The sequence below is a fragment of the Montipora capricornis genome, chromosome 14 (assembly GCF_036669925.1).
Source record: "Montipora capricornis isolate CH-2021 chromosome 14, ASM3666992v2, whole genome shotgun sequence".
NCBI classification, from domain to species: domain Eukaryota; kingdom Metazoa; phylum Cnidaria; class Anthozoa; order Scleractinia; family Acroporidae; genus Montipora; species Montipora capricornis.
This window is the reverse complement of record NC_090896.1, coordinates 35,453,286-35,473,285: the sequence shown is the minus strand read 5'-3', so window position 1 is coordinate 35,473,285 and position 20,000 is coordinate 35,453,286. Positions and strand designations below refer to the sequence as shown.

General features: G+C 37.5%; 2 protein-coding genes across 4 annotated transcripts in view; one reads left to right on the top strand and one right to left on the bottom strand.

Moving 5' to 3' along the window:
- Positions 1-9,612, top strand: part of LOC138033723 (solute carrier family 2, facilitated glucose transporter member 8-like) — a 15,098-nt gene extending 5,486 nt beyond the window's left edge. For both annotated transcript variants that reach the window (XM_068881524.1, XM_068881525.1), the window contains 3 exons: positions 2,416-2,622; positions 3,035-3,338; positions 4,752-9,612. In XM_068881524.1, coding sequence (XP_068737625.1) covers positions 2,416-2,622; positions 3,035-3,338; positions 4,752-5,503 — 1,263 coding nt within the window. In that variant the 3' untranslated portion in view covers positions 5,504-9,612. The remainder of the gene's footprint in view (positions 1-2,415; positions 2,623-3,034; positions 3,339-4,751) is intronic.
- Positions 9,613-10,378: 766 nt separating this feature from the next.
- LOC138033727 (AP-5 complex subunit sigma-1-like) overlaps positions 10,379-20,000 on the bottom strand; it is a 15,948-nt gene continuing 6,326 nt past the window's right edge. For both annotated transcript variants that reach the window (XM_068881530.1, XM_068881531.1), the window contains exons 4-7: positions 13,289-13,348; positions 12,132-12,249; positions 11,593-11,652; positions 10,379-10,981 (exon numbers count right to left, since the gene is read on the bottom strand). In XM_068881530.1, coding sequence (XP_068737631.1) covers positions 10,910-10,981; positions 11,593-11,652; positions 12,132-12,249; positions 13,289-13,348 — 310 coding nt within the window. In that variant the 3' untranslated portion in view covers positions 10,379-10,909. The remainder of the gene's footprint in view (positions 10,982-11,592; positions 11,653-12,131; positions 12,250-13,288; positions 13,349-20,000) is intronic.

The following is a 20,000-nucleotide window of genomic DNA, read 5'->3' as shown; positions in this document are numbered from 1 at the left end:
TTGGCCCTGAAAAGCCCCTATGGGGAGTGGTCAATTAAGTATTGCTTGTATTGTATTGCTTGGTCCTATGACAGTTTGGAGAAATACATGTAGCCCGTTATGGTTGACTGCCTCCTTGCCAATAGAGACTTTGACCTTGGTAATTGTCTCCAGGGCTAGTGGCTCGTTTCCTTGCCAGTCAGAGAATGCTGCTATCGGATTCCAACAATTTCCAGATACTTGCAGAAACAATTCTCTCACTTGCAGCATTTCACTTTTGATAAAAACGGCTAGTTAAATAAATAATCTTTACCGTGCAATGTATGTTTCAAAAAGGTAAATGTTATATTCCCAGAGGAGATTCCCAAAAACTGGTCAAGTTAAAACAAAAGCTTTTGTGACCAATAAGACCTTCGAGGTCAAGCAGCATTTAGCGGTCACAAAAAAAAAAAATTGTTAATATCTCAAGTTGCTTCTACAGGACATACACAATACTCCATGCACAACGTTTTTTCTCGATAAAATGTCGTTTATTTTACCAGGCGGTGCTAAAATATACTTCACAATTTGTATTGTAAACAGTAACCAGCTGTGTGCAGTAAAAGTAAAAATAATGATAACGACAATTAACGCAAAGCTGTTATAATAAATAAGTAAAATTTGTCTACTCGCTGTAGAATCTTGCGACGTAGGAATAACATTGTTTAACTTTTGAAAGAAAAGTGAAAATAAAAGAAAACATGATACTATTGATGTATATCGAACATGTTTGTTTCCCATGGATGAATATATTTTCACTTGCTTTCTTGCACGACAAAACCTTCTTTTCTCTGAAAGCTATTAAGCAAATTCTTCGTTTAATATTGGACTGCTTACTTAAGCTTTTTCCAGGAGGTATGAATCACGACCTTCTGCACATGGGCATAAGTGGTTAATTCGAACGATGCAAGGTTATTTTCTGTTTCCTTCGATCAATTAGACAACAGCTTTTAGTGCCTTTCACATCAAATTCCATGTGTAGTACATAAGACTACCTTGCTGTGACTGAAACATTTCAATGATGGTCTGGCCGCAAAAATCAAATGCGTGCCGAATGATGACAAGTCTGTGCCGGATGAAAAAAATCTCCAGAGTTTGGCATCTCTGGGTTATTCGCAAGGTACTCCATGTTGCCCTCTCATGTAAAAGTTGATCTGATTTAGTTTGAAGTCTTTCCAGTAATATTAGATTACAGTGTGTTGCCCAGTTTCCGGCCAGTACCAGTTTCCGGCCAAAAAATGGTAAACTTGGTTATTTTCGATGGGATTTTAACTCTTCATCCACCGATGCGATCGGTTGGAAAAAAACGAACATCTTCGCTATCAACTGATGGTTTAGGCAGGCTTTTTGGTTGAGAAACGAGCGAACAAGAAGGGATTTTGTTCAGGTGAGTAAATCTTACCGGCTAATTTTTGGCCTTTTCACTGCACAGCGAAGCTACCGTACATAAATAAATAACTCGTTTAATAGGAAATAGTTCACGGAGCTTGATAAATTTTGAAAGAATTTACATTGAAGATAGAAGTAATTAAGGGACCTGTCATCATAAGCTAGAACTTAGCTGTTTGCGAACGTCAGAAGTCTAAATCCTAGCTAAGATTTTCGCATACTACGCCAGTTTCCGGCCACTGATCTGCACTCACAGATAGATAGTTTAAAACTTATTTGAATTAATGAAATTTTATAACTTACTACTCGAGAAATTAATGAAATGTACATAGCTTAAGCAAGCATGGCGTAATGAGGTACATATTAACTCAGATGTGCTGTGTTAATTGCCCGAGCCTCTTCCCAGAGAATATCGCGTGGGCTTTGTCAAGGTTATACCCTACCCATAGTTAGCAGCTATCTATGCCCTACCATACGCCCCTAAGTAACCATTTTGCTCTAATCCCATAAAGTACAAATGTACAGTCGCTAAGCCACATCGAGATAGCCTTGGAAGTCCATTTAGTCAAGCGGATTGAATGAAATTTCTGCTTTCTGTTGATGGCCGGAAACTGGACTCGCTGGCCGGAAACTGGGCAACTTATTACATGTAGTTTTGCAAAAAATGGCATAATTTCTTTAGTACTTGAGGTGGGCAGCCGATCTCCGTATATTTTAAAGGTAAGTAAATGAACTGTCTCTTGTAGAAAAATGAGAAAGTTTCCGCGCATAAACAAGAAGTTAGGGCGATTACAAACTAAAGTGGCCGGAAACTGGGCAACATACTGTACTTGTTATTTGTATATTTATCATCATCATGATTATGTGTGCACATTGAATTTTATTCTGGAGTTGGATGTCAACTTCACCAGTACATTGTAAATGTACTAATGTTGCTCAGTGTTGAACTGGATTTCATCAGCTTTAAATCTTTAATTGCCTTTTTCAAATCTTTTTTTCTTTTTGCAGTCCTTGGTTACAGTTGGTGCCATGTTTGGCAGTCTAATCGGGGGATGGACAATTGACTACTTGGGTCGCAAAGGCACAGTTATAGCATGTGTTTTGCCTTTTGAGCTGGGATGGCTTCTCATTGCTTTTGGAAAAAACCATGCCATGTTGTATGCTGGCCGTATTATTTGTGGCCTTGCATGTGGGATGGTCTCTCTCTCAGTACCAGTAAGTTAGCAGAATGGTATCAAAAATCCTGTCAATTTGAAAACAATTTAACCTTGAGCAAAGATTGGCCCAAAAGACTTACTATGTCTCATCTGCAGTCAGTCCTGGTTATTTCTCTAATAAATAAATTAAATAAATAAATAAATTTCCCAGTGCTCTCACTGAAAAACCCCATCTAGTCATTTGGGACAAGTAGATTTATTTTCTTGTTCAGGAATCTGACAATCTTTGACCACTTGCTAGCAGGGCAAGAACCCTAGTTTTTATCAAGTAAAAAGATGTCTACATGTAAAAACGAAAAAAAGGCCTAAGCAAGAGGAGTAACCCCATGGACAAGTTGGTCATGAAATGCACGATCATGCACAATGGGGAGGTCAGACTTTTTTTAGTCTTGTTGTTTTTTTTGTAATAGGTATATATTGCAGAGATTGTTCCTGCACGTCTTCGTGGCATGCTGGGTTCCGTTAATCAGCTAGCAGTGACTGGGGGCCTCTTGCTTTCATATGTCATGGGGGCCATTGTTAACTGGCGATGGCTGGCTCTCATTGGTGCAATGCCACCAGCATTACTTGTCATCTTCATGTATACCATGCCAGAGACCCCACGCTGGTCTCTTGGGAATAACAGACGAAGTGAGGCATTAACAGCACTCCAGTGGTTAAGAGGACCTGATGCAGATGTTGAGGAGGAATGCTTTACCATTGAGGAGACATTAGGTGATTGTTCATGCCCTGTTAACTAAAGGGCCAAAATAGTGTCTCAGAGATTGGCTAACGTGAAAAATAAGAGGATAACCTTTCAAAAAAATAAACACTGCTAGGAAGGATTAAGTTTTTGCAAGCATTGGCTGTGTAGCACTTATATTTGAACAGACTTAACTGATTAGAGTGAATGAAATGAAATGAAATGTGTGAACCCATTTCCATTAGTAGGGTAACGCTCACATGGTCTATATGGGGTAGAAACCTAGCACTTCACATAACACTCTAATCAGTCAAGTCTGTTCAAACACTATGCTAGGGCTGATATGTTTTTGGCTTCTACTGTACCTTCACGGGTCTTTGCTTGATGCTATTACAGATACATGTAATTGGAATTACTCATTTCGTGACTTGATAATGTCTTTCAGTAAGTGGATATCAATGAATTACAGTGTACATGTACCTGTGAAAGGTACAACCATCATGAGTAAAATTCCCTTTTTATTCCTTTCCCAACGTACAACTGTTTCTCAAGACTCACCTATTCTTTTGTTCAGTATTAGACAGAATTAAATAAATATCATTAATGATGAAATTAATACCAGGTACTTATCAGTTAGAGCCCCGTTCAATATAATTGGCCATGTCCGAGTTCATGTCCGCCTCCTCTTCAAAGCGAGTCTAAGTTGGAAGTTTTTTGTGATGGTAATTAGTTCTACCTTACATATGAATGAAGGCTAATTTTCATAACAGAAACTTCGCACTTAGACTTTCCTTGAAGAGGAGGCAGAAACGGCTTATTTTCTTATTACCGGTATTTTAATTTTTGTCTACTCTGTCTGTAAGGAAATGCAGTTTAACTCATGCATGGTAGATAACAAAAATTATTGCAAATTAATGAGAATATCAGACGTGATCACAGACAGGCAAACTATTGTTGAAGAATTTAGCTTTTTATCATTTGTTGTATGAAAGTATGTTTTATTATCTTAAAGTTTACATTTAGGTACAATAATTTTAGGGGTGTTCAAATGAACATTATTATGACAGGTTTCAGAAAACACTGGGATTTCATTTTGCAAATACCTAATGTTATTGGTTCCTGAAAACTATTATGTCCTCCCCCCTGAGCAAAGGGGGACTCGAGCAAACTGTTTGAGCCATTGAGCCCCCCCTAACCCTAACAATCCCCCACATTGACCAGTAAAATAACACTCCCACGAGACAGATAGTTAAATAAGTTACAGGTTTTGTTCTGCCAAACTACTGAAACTAGAACGTAATTGTAATGGACATGAAATTCTTGGGGATTAGAGAAACGAGATGTTTAGTTGTCGCTTTTTGTAAGATTTTTGATTGGGTCACTGGCTGATAAGCAATAACAATGTTCTTTTTGTTAATGTTGTTTATTTCAATACTTCATTACAGATCGCAACGAAAAGCTCAAGTGGAGTGACTGGCTATCACCAGTTATATTTAAGCCTCTTGTTATCAGTGTTGGGTTGATGGTTTTTCAGCAGTTCTGTGGAATAAACGCAGTTCTCTTTAATGCGGCTAGTATCTTTGCAGTAGCAGGATTCAAGGATGGCAAACTGGTGAGCATTTCAGTAGGCTTGATACAGTTTTTTGGTACAGCATTGGGATGTTTGATAGTGGACAGATCAGGCCGTCGAATTCTTTTATGGACAATGGCCATAGGTATGTGCGTCAGTCTTGTTTGCCTTGGCGTATACTTTGACATCACAGCTCCAAGCACAAGTGATGGCAGTCCTACAAGCAGTACAGTTTCATTGTTGGGCTCTAAAGGTCATTCTATAGAAGCGTCAAAGTTATCCTGGTTATCAATTTTATGTTTAGTTTTGTTTAACCTGGCTTTTTCATTAGCCTGGGGTCCTGTTCCCTGGCTCATAATGTCGGAAATTTTTCCCCTAAGAGCACGTGGCCCAGCAAGCAGTATTGCAACCTTATCCAACTGGCTTCTAGCATTTGTTGTGACCAAGACATACAGCTCCATGGTATCAGGATTAACTATTCAAGGGACATACTGGTTCTATGGTGCATTTTGTTTTGTGGGATTTCTTTTTGTGTATTTCTTCATGCCAGAAACCAAGGGAAAGACCTTAGAGGAGATTGAGGCAATGTTTGATAAGGACAAACATGCTTATCAGCGTATCGAGTGACAAAGTATTGTATTAGTCAATTTTGTTGAATAACAACAGTACCAATTGCCATATTAATTAATTCTTTTTTTTGAAAAATCAAATACTGAAATCTGTCTTAAACCACTGTAACAATCAGCCTTGCTACAACAAAGCATTGTTGCTATATAATTATACTAAGGGGCTATGTCACGCAAAATTATGATAGCCACTTAAAGTGCCCCTGTGATCAAAAGAACCACTTCCTTTTTTCCTTCAGATTTTTGAAGTGTGTTTGCTTAACACCTGACTGGCAAAATTTTGAGCTTTGATTTTTATCCAAAGGCCGTTTACTTTGAGTGTAAGTTTTGGATTTCACGGTCCGCCATTACTCATGTTCAAAACTGACCGATTGGACCTCAGATGGTTGGATCCAGGGAAAAGTGACGTCAGAGGCTCACTAGCTTAAAATTTCAGCGTGTGAACGCAGCTTATTGTATATGCAAAGCGCGAGTTTAAAAGTCTGAAAGCCCAAAACCCCCATGCTGCATATTAATTCTGCGGCGTACACACGTATTGCATTCTTAAACTAGTGAGCCTTTGACGTCATTTTCTCCTCGATCCAGCTCTCTCAAGAACATAATGTTAGTAATGGCGGACCATTAAATAGGAAAATTACAGTTAAAATAAAGAGGTGTCTTTTTGAAATCAAGGCTTAAAACTTGGGTCACTTAGTGTTTTGTTAACATAGTTTTGAAATCCAAAGAAAAATATGAATTGATTTTTTGGTCACAGGGGCACTTTAAAACCGTTGAACAACAAATTTAAAAAGAAATAATAACGAAAGGAAAGAGAAGCATGGATGGATGACACAAATGGAAAAGATTGAAACAGATTGCATTTGGGTAATCTTGAAAGAAGTAGGCCCAACGTTTTTCAAGGTTATGGCAAATCGCCTGCACGAAGGCCGTTTTTGCTCGTGTAACACTAACTTTATTCTTAAAGGAATTCTGCATTACCATTTAAGTCTTAAGCTCGTGATAAACTAAAGATTTCACCTAAACACTTTAAAATAACGTGACATAGTTCTTTTAAGTATTGGTCATTTCAAATGAAGAGTTTCATTCTGTTCAACATCTAAGTTCGAACCAAAACTAAGTAAGGTCATCATCCTAATGAGAGGAGGACTGTTTTTGGTGACACCGACTCACGTTTTGACAACTTGAGCGGAAGTCAGTCGCAGAGTCCTTCTCGTGACTCTGAGGATGACTTCTGCTTATGTTGTCAAAATGTCAGTCAATATCATAAACAGTTTTTCTCAGAACTACTATCACCCAGACAACTCATTTCATCAAGCCAACCTCGATTATCCGAAATCATTGGGAGACAAGCAAATACTCCAGATAACTGAGAGTCCGGATAACAACAAATATGAATATTAATAAGGTTGGACAGATTCAAACTTAATTAAAGACGGTGCCTACTGTTGTTATTGCGCATACGTTCTGCGCATCTCAAGATACTTGGATTTCCAATTGCTAATGCTTATTAATACAGGGATATTTTTGCGCGGTCCAAAACTATGGGGAGAAAGCAGAACTTAGCAAGTGATCTTGGTATCCAAAAAGAAAATTAGGGGTAACCATGCATTTTTCAGAGATAATTGAGCTTCAATTTGGAAAAGAACGCTATACATTGCTTTGTATTTTAAAACTTTTCACAAATATCGTTGATTAATTATCTTCGAAAAATGCGTGGTTACCCCCAATTTTCTTTTTAGATTTCAGTAACACTTGTCAAGATCTGCTTTTCCCGCATATTCAGTAAACCGCGCAAAAATACCTTTGAATTAATAGGCACCGTCCTTAATGTTACACTTTTCATTGCCTTTAATTAAATACAGTTATGACTGGAATGGATACTCCAAAATAAGTCGAGACACTTGATGACACGCTATGTGGCAGTACCATAAACGTCCATGTATAAGCCGCATCCGTAGATAAGACGCACCCCGAATTTAGAAGCGCAGATTTTGGAAAAAAATGTAATACAATAAAGTTTGAAGTTCCAGTAACTTTCTATTGCTATAAACCAACAAGAACAAACAATCAAGGTTTCACCATAAAGTTGAAATTCCTTCGATTGAAACAAAACGAACGAGTGCTTAGTAGCCAAGCTTTAAATGTGGGGATGTATCCATGGATAAGCCGCACCCTTGATTTATGGCTTCAATTTTGTGAAAAAAAGTGCGGCTTATAAATGGACGTTTACGGTACATGTAAATCTAGAACGCGTTCCTGCAGATGAGAACGTGTTCTAGAGAACACATTATAGAGAACATGTTTGTTCCATATCCATCCTGCCCCCGTTCCGTATCTATTCTGTTGCTGCTTCATTACTCATTCTATTTTCATTCTGATCGTGTTCGCGAACATGTTCCCTGTTAGGTTAATACTGAGCGGTACTGTACCTGACAGCTTCGGCAGATAAACAACACTCTGTTTAGGCACTGATCTCTAGTGATTAGGGTTAAGCATTGACTCAATGGTTCTGGCGACTCTCTCTTGTCACATTTTTTTTCTTTTGAAACTTAATCGATCTTTAGCAAGATCGTTTGGTACTTATATACACTAAACTAAGTGTCTCACCTTATTTTGGAGTATCTATTCTGGTCACAACCCTTTAAATACATGTACAAATAAAAAATTAATAGAAAAACAACAACAAACTTCCACTACAGTGTCTTTCTATTTGCTGTTCAGAGCATTAGAAGAAATGAATGTTCTTTTGCTTCAAAACATTACATCCTCCTCAGTTGCATGAGCTGCACGGAATCAACTTCTATAATTTGGCACACTTTCTTCTGTGAGAATATTAAACCATGAGTAAATGTCGACAGAAATTCGCAGGCTACATACACTGTATTTGCATATGCGTGTAATGTTTACTGTGGTTAATACTAATAATTAATATTCATGAAGAAATTGGGACCAGGGAAAAAAGTCTGGATAATATTGGTCTAGGTAATAGAGGTTGGACTGTACTGCTCCTTGGCTCAAATCATTTCCTGAGCCGACTAGATTGTACTGTATTCCTTTGGGCACAGAGATCAAAATAGTAATGCAACAACTGACAGATGGCAAAAACAATGAAACCATTAGTTGGAACATGTACTTCTTACATCTTTCCATATTATGTGACACAAGTTAAGAAAATTGCATCATTACAAGTTTTGTGGTCTGTGACCTGTATTTATTTTTATTTATTTATTTATTTTTTTTCATTTAAACCATATTTACAAGGTTTCCACGAAAAGTTAAATCTTTGTTAGGACTTGATGGTTGTTCCCCTACTTTTTTTTTTTCGTAAAATACGCTGCTGAGACCATGGTTTGGATGTTATTCACTTTCCTAGATTAACTCTATTTAAAGGGAGAGTATCACAGTAGTGCATACATGTACATGTATGTTCTAGCCATAGCAAATGTCACCATTTATAAGCGAATTGGTGGCTACGTCATAAATTGCACAGGAAATTTACATGTACAAGGCTGCTACCTAATGGTCGCCCTGTCACCTGGGGCGCCTTATTTGCGAGTGTGGGCGACCAAATTTCTGAACAAGTAGCCCGAACAGGCACCTTAGTTGATTCATTCTCACTTTCTTGTAAATTTGATCCCAGCTGGAATTAATGACTCAGGATACTAACTTTTAAATGTTGGAAGCCTGAAGGGTTCCTGGCAAATTTTCTTAGGCAACAGCCTCTATGTACAATGAAGTCCTTAGCTCATTAGTAATCGCTTAATGATCGAGAAATTTTTACACATACATGTAAATTTCCTGCATGAATGATAACATTGCTTCCAATTGGCTCATTATGATGTCCCTGACAGCTAGAACATATGCAATACTGTGATACTCAACAAAGACACAATCAAGTTATAGGCGACTTGGTGCAATACAAATTTTGGCTAAAATGCCAAGCCAAAAAGAAAGCAACAGTCAATAAAGAAGGAAGCTGTTAATATTTTTAATTATTAAAAACTTCCTATTTACATTAACAATACTATTGACTTTAGAGAGAAGGCTACTCAGGTATACAAAAACACAGTTTCAGTGAATGTAAGGAGAATAAAGTTATATTTACCACTACTTGTTTTGTGTGTAGTTTCTCTTTATAAATTATTTATGAGCACCATTCTCAAGGCTTGAAGCACTGAATATTATTAGGGGTAATTATTTAGGGTAAAGGTCACTTGACCGTCAGACGAGTGGTGATCTTCTCAAGTTAACTTGTTTAGTAAGGCTCTTACATGGAGAAGTGCACTTTTTGGTCACTGCCCAGTGCATGCCCTTTGAAAACATGTTATTAAAGCCTTTAACCCTTTTACTCTCAGGAGTGATCAGTATGTAAATTCTCCTAACAATTTCAATGAAATGTCAGTCACAAGTATTGAGAATGAAGATTATTATCAGCTTAAAGTGCCCCTAACCCCAAAATATTTTTTTCGCTCAAGTGAAACTTTGCAACTATTCGAAACGCATTGCGGCAATTTTTTCACTTTTCTAACAAATCCTGCCATTTTATAGGCTTCGAAAGTTGCGAAAATCCAAGCATCTTTTGTTCACGACCGAGTCAGAAGGGGAGTGGGTCTATTCCTGACTTGAGGTCACAATCTACTTTGCATGCATGTTTACAAAGAGTTAATTCAATGTAAATCAGTTTGTGACGTCAACTCAGGAATAGACCCACTCCCCTTCTGACTCGGTCGTGAACAAAAGATGCTTGGATTTTCGCAACTTTCGAGGCCTATAAAATGGCAGGATTTGTTAGAAAAGGGAAAAAATTGCCGCAAGGCGTTTCGAACAGGTGCAAAGTTTCACTTTAGCAAAAAAAATATTTTGGGGTTAGGGGCACTTTAAGGGGTGTGATCTCGATATAACACCAAATTCTCCCAACTACCCAACAAACAGAAGGTACTAGTTAGGAGAATGAACTTTTCGATCTTTGGAATGAAAGGGCTAAAGGCAAAAAGGAATTTCACTAGGGTTTGTTTTAACTTCCAATTATGTTGCTCCTCAAGTGCTTTTGCAGTGGTAGCACTACATAAACCACATGGTACTTTCTCGCCCACATCTAAATATTAAAGTGAAGAAACTTACGTTCTGATTACAACAACAGCTGCACTTGCAGGGTTGCCATGCTCAGGGAAAGATTTCTCAAGTTTAGGGAAAAGTCAGGGAATTTTACTTTTGGTAAACAGTTCACAAGATTTTGGGCACAATATCCCGTCAAAAGCGCAAAGAGGAAAATATTAATGGCCTTCAATTATTCAACTAATTTAAGGTCAGTGAAATTTGTTTGTTACTGTTGAGTGGCAACCCTGACTTCATCCATAAGTGAACTTCCAATGAATATCAACTGATCAGAATTATATCAAAATATATCTCATTTTGTATTCATAACTTGTTCCAGATCTTTTTCCACTTGCCGCAGAAAACGGTTGTTCATAAACAGCAACTGAAAAGAAATCAAAGACCTGTTTAAGGTCATGACATGAATTACCACCAAAACCCACTAAACCTTCAGGTCTCAAAGAAAACAACCTTGTTAATTGAGTCCCAAACCTTGAGATTAACAAAAATGTTGGAAAGTGAAGAAAGACAATAGAATAGTGTTGTTCAGACTGCTGAGGGGGGGGGGAAACCTTTTTTTCCCTTCTCCCCTCCTGCGACAAAAAAGGTCTTGTCACAGTCACTTGCCATCTGGCATTTCTCTACCTTTAATTTTAAAAATAATAAGAACCTTTTGGGATGTCACACAACAATCATTAGGGAGTGATGCATGATAACATGATGCATGACTTCCTGAAAGGAGGTCGTGAAGAGAACTATATAGAAGCCCAATCAATATTGGTACACTGTAAGTTACTTTCCCTCTTTTAAGAACCAGAAAAACTACAATAATACTGATACATTCATTCTCAACTAGCAAGAGATTCCTGCCACACTTCAGTCTGAATGTTCTAAAAGATATTTATGGGACTCACACCATTATAGAGATCTATCTTGGTTATTGTTCTTATGACAGCTTAATTACATGGTGACGTCATGTAAATAATTGTGTTTTACCTGACCCTCGGGTAGAAAATGATGTATAATGGCTGTGACTTTGTCAGCTTTAAGGATTGCCTACAAAGTAATTTTAAAAACCCCAGTACATTAATGTGATGATCTTTGTCAGCACTATGTACGACAAAATGATAAAACAAATAATTTGTTTTTAATATTAATATATATATTAATTCATTGCCAGTAAAATGGTTTGCAGGTCCACATCAGCCTCTTTTGCCTATGCTTTGAACTGTTTTTGTAAATAATACACAGTTGTAATATTGTTGTGAACCCTCCTTTATACTGCATATAACTCCATTTTTTTCTTTAAAGGTAAAAGATATTAGTTACCTTCAAATATACCTTTGTTTCATTTTGAAATTTACAACCCACGTTGAGTTAAATGTAGGCTCTAGTATGTACAAAGGGTTGTACAGTACTGTAAAATATGTGTTGAAATTGGGTCATTCATGACATGGATATTATCTTGAGATACAATGTATAATGTTAAGACACTATTTAATTAATAATAATTATTATCAGTTCAGCTTGTTTACCTCTGATGGCTGTAGAATGATTTGGCAATATTCCTGAAGATGCCTAATGATGAGATTTAAAATGTTTTCTGCGACAAGGCGATTTTCATCCTTTTCACAAATGAGTGCGAATCCAGAGCTTAATTTAAAAATAAGAAGAGGACAAATTGTCAAAAACTTAGGGGATAGCACAGTCGACAAAAAATTAACATTCCAAGTTCATCATTTTTTTGGTTCATTTTTAGATTTTTCTCAAAATTATTAACACTTGATAAATTAAGGAGATATATAGTCCTTAAAGGTGGTTGGTCTAAAATACAGGTCACATTCCACAGGTCACTTGTTGCAGGTCATTGTCTTACCCTTTTGAAAGTAACCCAAAACCCTCCATTTGCCCAACCTTTAAGGCCTAGGGTTAGCCAAATTGAGGGTTAGGGTTTGTTTCCAAAAGATAAAAGAATCACCTGCAACGAGTGACCAGTGTTTTATACCCACCACCTTAATGGGGACATAGTTTTTCAGTGAGTGATTAACCCATTGACTCCCAGGGGTTCCCCATTGACGAGTAAAATCGTCTGGTGTTAGACAGAGTAAAATACTAAGGTTGTGTTCGATTGACTCTACTCCGGAATAAGAATACGTCAGTGGAGTAATTTAAAACGGCATGTCTGGTGTTTTGAAGCAACAAGGATAATAAAGATAAGTTTAAAATAGCATTTTAGGAGGTGTTTGACAATTTTAATGTGAATCTTTGTAAAAACGAAGGATTTTTAACCTCTATTCCATGTATTCCTATTCCGGAATATGGTCAATCGAATGCACCCTAAGTCTGGCCGGTTTGAACGTCAAAGGGTTAAAGGTCAATACAATTGAAGCTCGCTATTTTCATGCAATTCTTTTTATATTTCATACATGTATGTCTTCCCAACACAACCTGCACAACTAAATTATCAAGATTTTTCCCTCAATAATGATTATCAATAATTAATAATTATTCTTTAATGGAGGGTTTTGGACTGTGTTACCCATTGACCCCTCAAACGCCCTAGGACGCCCCCGGTTGAAGAGTAAAATCGTCTGGCGTTAGATGGAGTAAAATCCCAGGTGTCAATGGGTTAATAATCAAAAGTTGTTATTAGTTTATACGGTAATCATTCTCCATCTTGATCAGTTCTTACTTTGCCAATCCTCTCCATAACACCACTCTTTCAACTTTAAATGGATTTCCACAGGGCAGTCTAAATAATTGTAAGTCAGAGAAAAGAAAGTCCATCAAGGTCTACAAACAACAGCCTGTCAATCAACACCTGTCTGGTAAACTAGTCCCTGTGAGCCCATAATGTCTGGTACTGAACTATCCGGTGGGCACCCTGCAAGCAGAGCCTTTCTTTTGCTTGCTCGATTTTGGCGTTCTCGAGAAAGGCTCTGCATGAATCGAGTAAGATCTTTATTGAATATGCACTGCTTGTTGCCAGGATACAATCTCGAACCCAAGCCTAATATGCCAGATCTCGCTGCCATCTTGGTTTTTCATGGTACAGCGGGCTCAATTATAACCATCGGTTTTGTCACTGAAGGTACGCTCGCACTGGAATAACCGGTTTGACGAGAGAAAACAAGATTGACTAGTCCAGAAGCTCGGGCTGCAGGGGCTTCAAAGAGTTGACGCAATTCGGGCAGAGCGTACTTTTCTCCTCCTCAGTAAAGAAAAGACAAAAGGAGGCTCTGCTCACAGGGTGTCCGGTGGGTAGCTGATTTTTCACTGTCTGGCTTTGAAAACCCTTCAGCCAGCTTCAGCTGGTCACTGAGTAAATCCCAAATGATAACAATGTTATTCCCTGGTGGTCCCTGTGAGCAGAAATACTTGGTAGTGGCCAATCCAATGGGAAGCTAGATGCCACTGTCAGGCTATGAAACCTCTCTACTGGCCTTCGCTGGTCAGTGTGAAAATTTCAAATAATAATAATAATTGCTGATATTAGATGTGGTCAGATATCCCATGCCCATTTGACACCAGGGTTGGCAAGAAAGAACAGGCTGGAGGAGATGGAAACGCAAAGAAGTGAGAGTCATTCCAGATGTAACTGGAGCACTTGGAACAGTGAGTAAGAGCTTTGACAAAGTCATGGAAGTCCGGGAAATTAGTCAAAGTCTTCAGGTACATTACAGAAAGCTTGTTTGCTAGGGACTGCAAGAATTTTAAGAACGGTGCTGGTTACCTAAGGTCGTAGGAGACAACTTGATATCCAGTAAAATGGAAACCAGCGAAAAATCTAATTCTAAAGGGAAAAGAAGTAATAAAATGATAATGATGATGATGATAATAATAACAATAATAATAATAATAATAATAATAATAATAATCAGAGAGAGTGTGCTCCATTATTGCTGTGGCATGTCCTTTTGACAAACAGGCAGTAGAAAAGATTGATTTAAGACTTAAAGATGGAGGTTCAAAATTGGCTTTGGAACTGTAATCCTGGTCAACGTTCAAGAACGTTGGAGAGTGAGCAAGCATTTGAAAACATTGATTGGGAAGATGGGATTATCTGGAATAACTGATTGACTCCAAAAATAAAGCTTGTAGAGCACAGCAAAGATCCTGCCAAGGAACCTGGACACATAAGGGTATGGGATATACAGGCGAACCTGTATAATTATAACGGTCCTGTATTAAGCGGCTACCCTCTATTAAACTGCCAGTTTAATAGAGTTTTCACCCCTACAAACACTATTTATTACCTGTACTAGGCAGCCACCTCTATTGAGCAGCCACGGCCACCTCTTTTGAGCAGCCGCGGCCACCCTGTAGCAGTCGTACGTTTGTCTTCCTTTGTTATTTTTACCTGTATTAAGCAGCCACCCTTGAACAGAAACTAAGCCACATGTCATTTTACTTAGTATTTTTTATTATGTTCAAAATGCGATCCATCATCACTATAAAGAATAACTTGGACAAAGCTACTGTAAGATGATAATCGGCTGCTTAGTATTGTTAACACTTCCCAGATGTCCGCAATAAGCTGAAGTACATGAGTACAAAATCATGAAGGCAAAAAATGTTTGTTTTGAATCAGTCAGGTTAAAATGAGATTGCACAGATTGCAGATTATGCAGAGTGTGCAGGATGAGTACTTTTTCATTCAATAACCAGAGAGAGGTGCTCTACATCGACATGCGACGTCCCTTTATTAGGCTGATTTAGCAACAGAACGGGAACGTCAGTGGCACCGGCGCGCGCACAAAAAACACCAATGACAATTCAGAATAGAATAGACTCCACTCTTTCTTCTCTATTCTAAATTCTCATTGGTAGTTTTGCTGCGTGCAACGTCGTTCCTGTTCTGTTGAGTACTTTATTGTCTCTTTTACAAACAAGAACACTTCTGAGGTGGTCAAACACTGTGTTCACTGCATGCAAGCTTTGTCAGTGTTTTAGCTTCCACCAGAAGGTATCCTGTGAGGGAAGTCTCCTTCGAATACAAAGATCAATTTATACTCCAAAAAAAATCGCAAAAATCGACAATGTTGATGTTCCGAGTAGTTTCACAAGCAATGTCATTTTTTATTGACACTATGTAAGTTGTAAATTTCAGTGAAATCCTAGAGTATACCGAGTGTCCCATGGGAATTCATTTTTGGCACCAAGGAGTGACCCAGGTGAGGGGGCAGGATGGTAGCCTCGTAATAAACATACCGAACCTTTTTATGAGTCGTCTACATTTCTTTGACACAGACATTCATTGATTCAATTTGTAATGCACATGCATGTTCCCGCATCATAGACATATCCATAAAATCTAAAACACTAGTGTTGGCCCAATGCTGAGGCCCCATGGCATAATTGTTAATGCTGTTGAAGAAGTTGAGGACAGTGTTCATTTATGGGAGACTATGTTCAAAGGAATTGTGGATTCTCACATAAAAAGAAGGAAAGTTAAGATTAGAAATAAATCACCTCCATGGATTGACATTGAAATCAGAAAGGCTATGAATCAACGATACAAGTATTTAAAAGCAGCACAAGCAAAACCTGATGATAATGCTCTATGGGCCCTGTACAAGATTAAAAGAAATAGTGTCAAAAGGATGTTAAGGAAAGCTGAAGCCCAATATTGGATTAAGCTAGCAGATAACACATCCACTCCTACAGACCTTTGGAAAATATCAAACCAAATCCTTGGTAAGAGCACAAATACAAGAACTGGTCCACTATAAGACACAGATGGCAATATAATAACTGATGAAGAGCAAAAAGCAGATTTATTGAACAATTCGTTTTTAGATACTGCTATAATCTTACAAGGAGCTTAGACCATATCCCCTTCGACACTACTTGCTTTATTGATAGGGTTACTCCCACTATTGAAAAAATTTTCTATTTCATGGGATGAGATCAAAAATGATGTTCTCAAATCCCTTCAGCCAAATAAGTCGGTGGGCCCTGATCAAATTTCACCTAAAGATTTAGCTCAGGATTGAGGTTTTCAAAAAGAGCAGGGATTGTTGTAGATTCCCCCAGCCGTGGAAGGAATCCTTAGTTACTGCTCTTTTTGAAAAAGGGAATAAATTGGATCCTTATAATTATACACCTATGTCTTTGCTTTAAGTGTCCCATGAAAACTGCTTGCGAGGGCTGTATGTAAGTCCTTTGATGATCATATTTTATCTAATAGTATTCTAACTAATAAACAATAGCGCTTTAGAAAAGGTTATTCAACTGAAAGTCTTCTTCTACATCTTACTGAAGCTTGGAGAGAAGCTTTGGATGGAGGTCGCAAGGTTGAAATCTTATTCATTGATTTCCGCAAGGCTTTTGATTGTGTAAATCACACTATCCTTGTTGAAAAACTTAATTAAAAGGAGTTGGAGTTACAGGTAGTATGTGGAGTTGGATCAATGATTATCTCTCCAACTGTGTGCAAAGGACTCAAGTTAATGACATAAGATCGGATTTAAGACCTGTTAATTAAACTTGGAGTACCCCAAGGGTCTTTATTAGGCCCCAGACTCTTTGCAACTTATGTATGTATGCGGACGATACAACAATTTATGTAATAGCTAAGTGACACTGTTGATGAGATTGTTCTTGTTTTACAAGAGGTTCTTATTAATAACCAGGTGTATATCTGGTGCCTTAAGAATAGACTGATTATTCACCAGGGTAAATCTGAGGCAATGATTTTGAGCATTAGTCCCTTCATTGGTCCTTTGAAACCTCTGAAGTTGGGTGAAGATTTTATTTGGTACATATCCTCTACTGAGTGTCTCGGGGTTACCATCTATGACAAACTGTCTTGGTCTCAGCATATTAAATCAGTTTGTGTGTCATTCAATACCAAAGTCCAAATGCTAAGATGTATAAGTTTTTTACCCAAATCTATGTTAGAAACTCTGTATTTTAAGACTGTAATCCCAAGTGTCCTCTGTGGGGTTGTGGTTTGGGGCTCTGGCTCCAAATTTAAAGAATTAGAATTGATACATATATATCAGAGCTGCTAGACTACCGGTAATTCATAAGTTGCCAAAGGGCATGACTGATGAAGATATCTTAGCAAGAGTGGGGTGGGTGCCTCTTGAATATTTTCCTAAATTTCGTATTTTAATTATTACTCATGAGGCTTTTTATAACTTAGGTTTAGAGGAAATCAATTCATTAGTTGTTAGGAGCTGTAAGAGCTATAATCTTAGGAAATCTTTAAATATTTTAGTTAATAGGCCAAACACTGAGCTCGGTCGTAATTCCTTTGTACACAGGGCTGCAATCGCCTGGAATTCCCTGTCTGATAGTGTAAGATCTTTCTATAATCCAACAGGCTTTAAAAATCGACTGAAGCAGTTAAAACATACTGTTACAGTTATGAATATCACTTTTGGAAAAGACAGCTCTGTAGTTTATATCATAATAATAAGCATTCAGATTTCTATTATTATTGATACATATAAATTTATGTTTTATTTATTTTTAGCGATTATTTACCTAAAGTATAATACACTACCATATGTATGTATTGTTAATTTTATTACAGTAGGTCCACATCAGCTGTAAAGTTGCTTCTTTCCTCTTGACCTGCTTTACTAAACAAAGTTATGTATGTATGTATAAGACACCATGTGATTACTCAAGAAGTTCAATCTCCAAGACCCACACGCTTTTTATCTCAGAATGGAAAAATTGTACTCCAATCCAAAGGTAGCTAGCATTCTTTACTGTAGGTAAATTTATGACAAAAGGAAACATCAAGGGTCTCCAGTGTGTGTTTCAAAATGCATTGTTTGGGTTTATTTTTAACAAACAAAGGGACATCACATGTCAATCAAGAGCACCTCTTTCTGGTCACCAAATGAAAAAGTACTCAATCTGCACGATCTGCATTTTAACATGTTTCACTCTTTAGCTAGAAATTGTTGGTTGTTTCAAAAATGTTACGTATATTTTACCATTAAGTACAAGTTGACAACTTTGTTTAGAGTATTTGTTGCTTTCAAGAAAGAGTGTTGATAGTCCTATTGTTTCCTTGCACTACGTGTTTTTGTATAACTACACCATTAAAACTGACATTAGACCATGCCCAGTGAGTATTTTCAGTGATCCTTTATTAAGCGGCCATCTATATTAAGTGGCCAGTTCCTCAAGTTCTGATGGTGTCCGTTTTATACAGGTTTGACTGTTGCTTGATCCTCTACGAAGTACTAATACCACTGTACCACCTTAGACGTTAGTGTGATTACGACAAGTATACGTAATCACATGGGCCCGAGCTGAGGGCAATAATAAATCCTTCATTATTAATTATAAGGATTAATTTCTTGCATAATTTTAAAGGTTTTCACAGAATTGTCCGAGTCATGAAGCAATGAGGGCAATTTGAAAAACTTTGAAAATACACTTAGTGATATTAATCCTTTATTGCACATTAGGACACATTGTGATTACATGTTTATCACATACATGTACATACTTTAAGGGCAAACTTATCGAGAGAAGCTAGTTCAAAGTTGTGACAAATGACAATCAACTTAGATGACCAATCGGTTCAATTAACACTTTTGTCTTAAAATTAAAGCAAACACACTTTCATTTGGTTATAATAAATTAAAGTTCAAGCCCCAGTTGTTCAAACGATGGATAGCACTACCCAGCAGATAAACACCAGCAAAACCACTTGAGTTATCCAGTGGATAATGATTTATCTGGTGGATATTTAACAATTCTTCCATAAGCGCGCGTTGGATATGAGATGGTAAATAGCCAACGAGGCGCATAGCGCCGAGTTGGCTATAACCAGTCTCATATCCAACAAGCGCGAATGGAATAATTGTTTTATTAAATTCCTTCAACTCCAAAAATTTGGAAGTACGAAATACGAGCGGAAAAAGCGAGCAAATCCGAGCCAAATCGAAAAAAACTTGATGAGAACTGATGCGATGTTGTTGTCAGACAGACGCAGGCTCATCACAAAAACATTTCTTGCCTTTTCGCGTACTTCTAAACGTCGGAATTGATCCAAACTTTCCACAAAAAAACTTTTTTTTCTCCTTTTTGGCTTTATTCAAATTGGCATTCCGACGAAAAAATTTTTAGTTTAGCAACGCTTAACGCAATCATTTACCATATAAGGTCAAACCAAGGTATATGAGCTGATAACCGAGATTGAGTGAACCAATCAGAGCACGCGAAATGCATTATCCGAGGTTGAGAAATTAATAAATAGCGTTATCCATTGTTTGAACAACTGGGACCAAGTTGATAAATCATTGCTGTTAACAGAAATACCGGTAGGGCTTGACGTTCCCTATGAACATATTCCACAGAAAATACTCATTCATTTCACACTGAATTACATTTGTAACTATGACAGTATGAAAAATCCTAAAAGTTCACGTCAC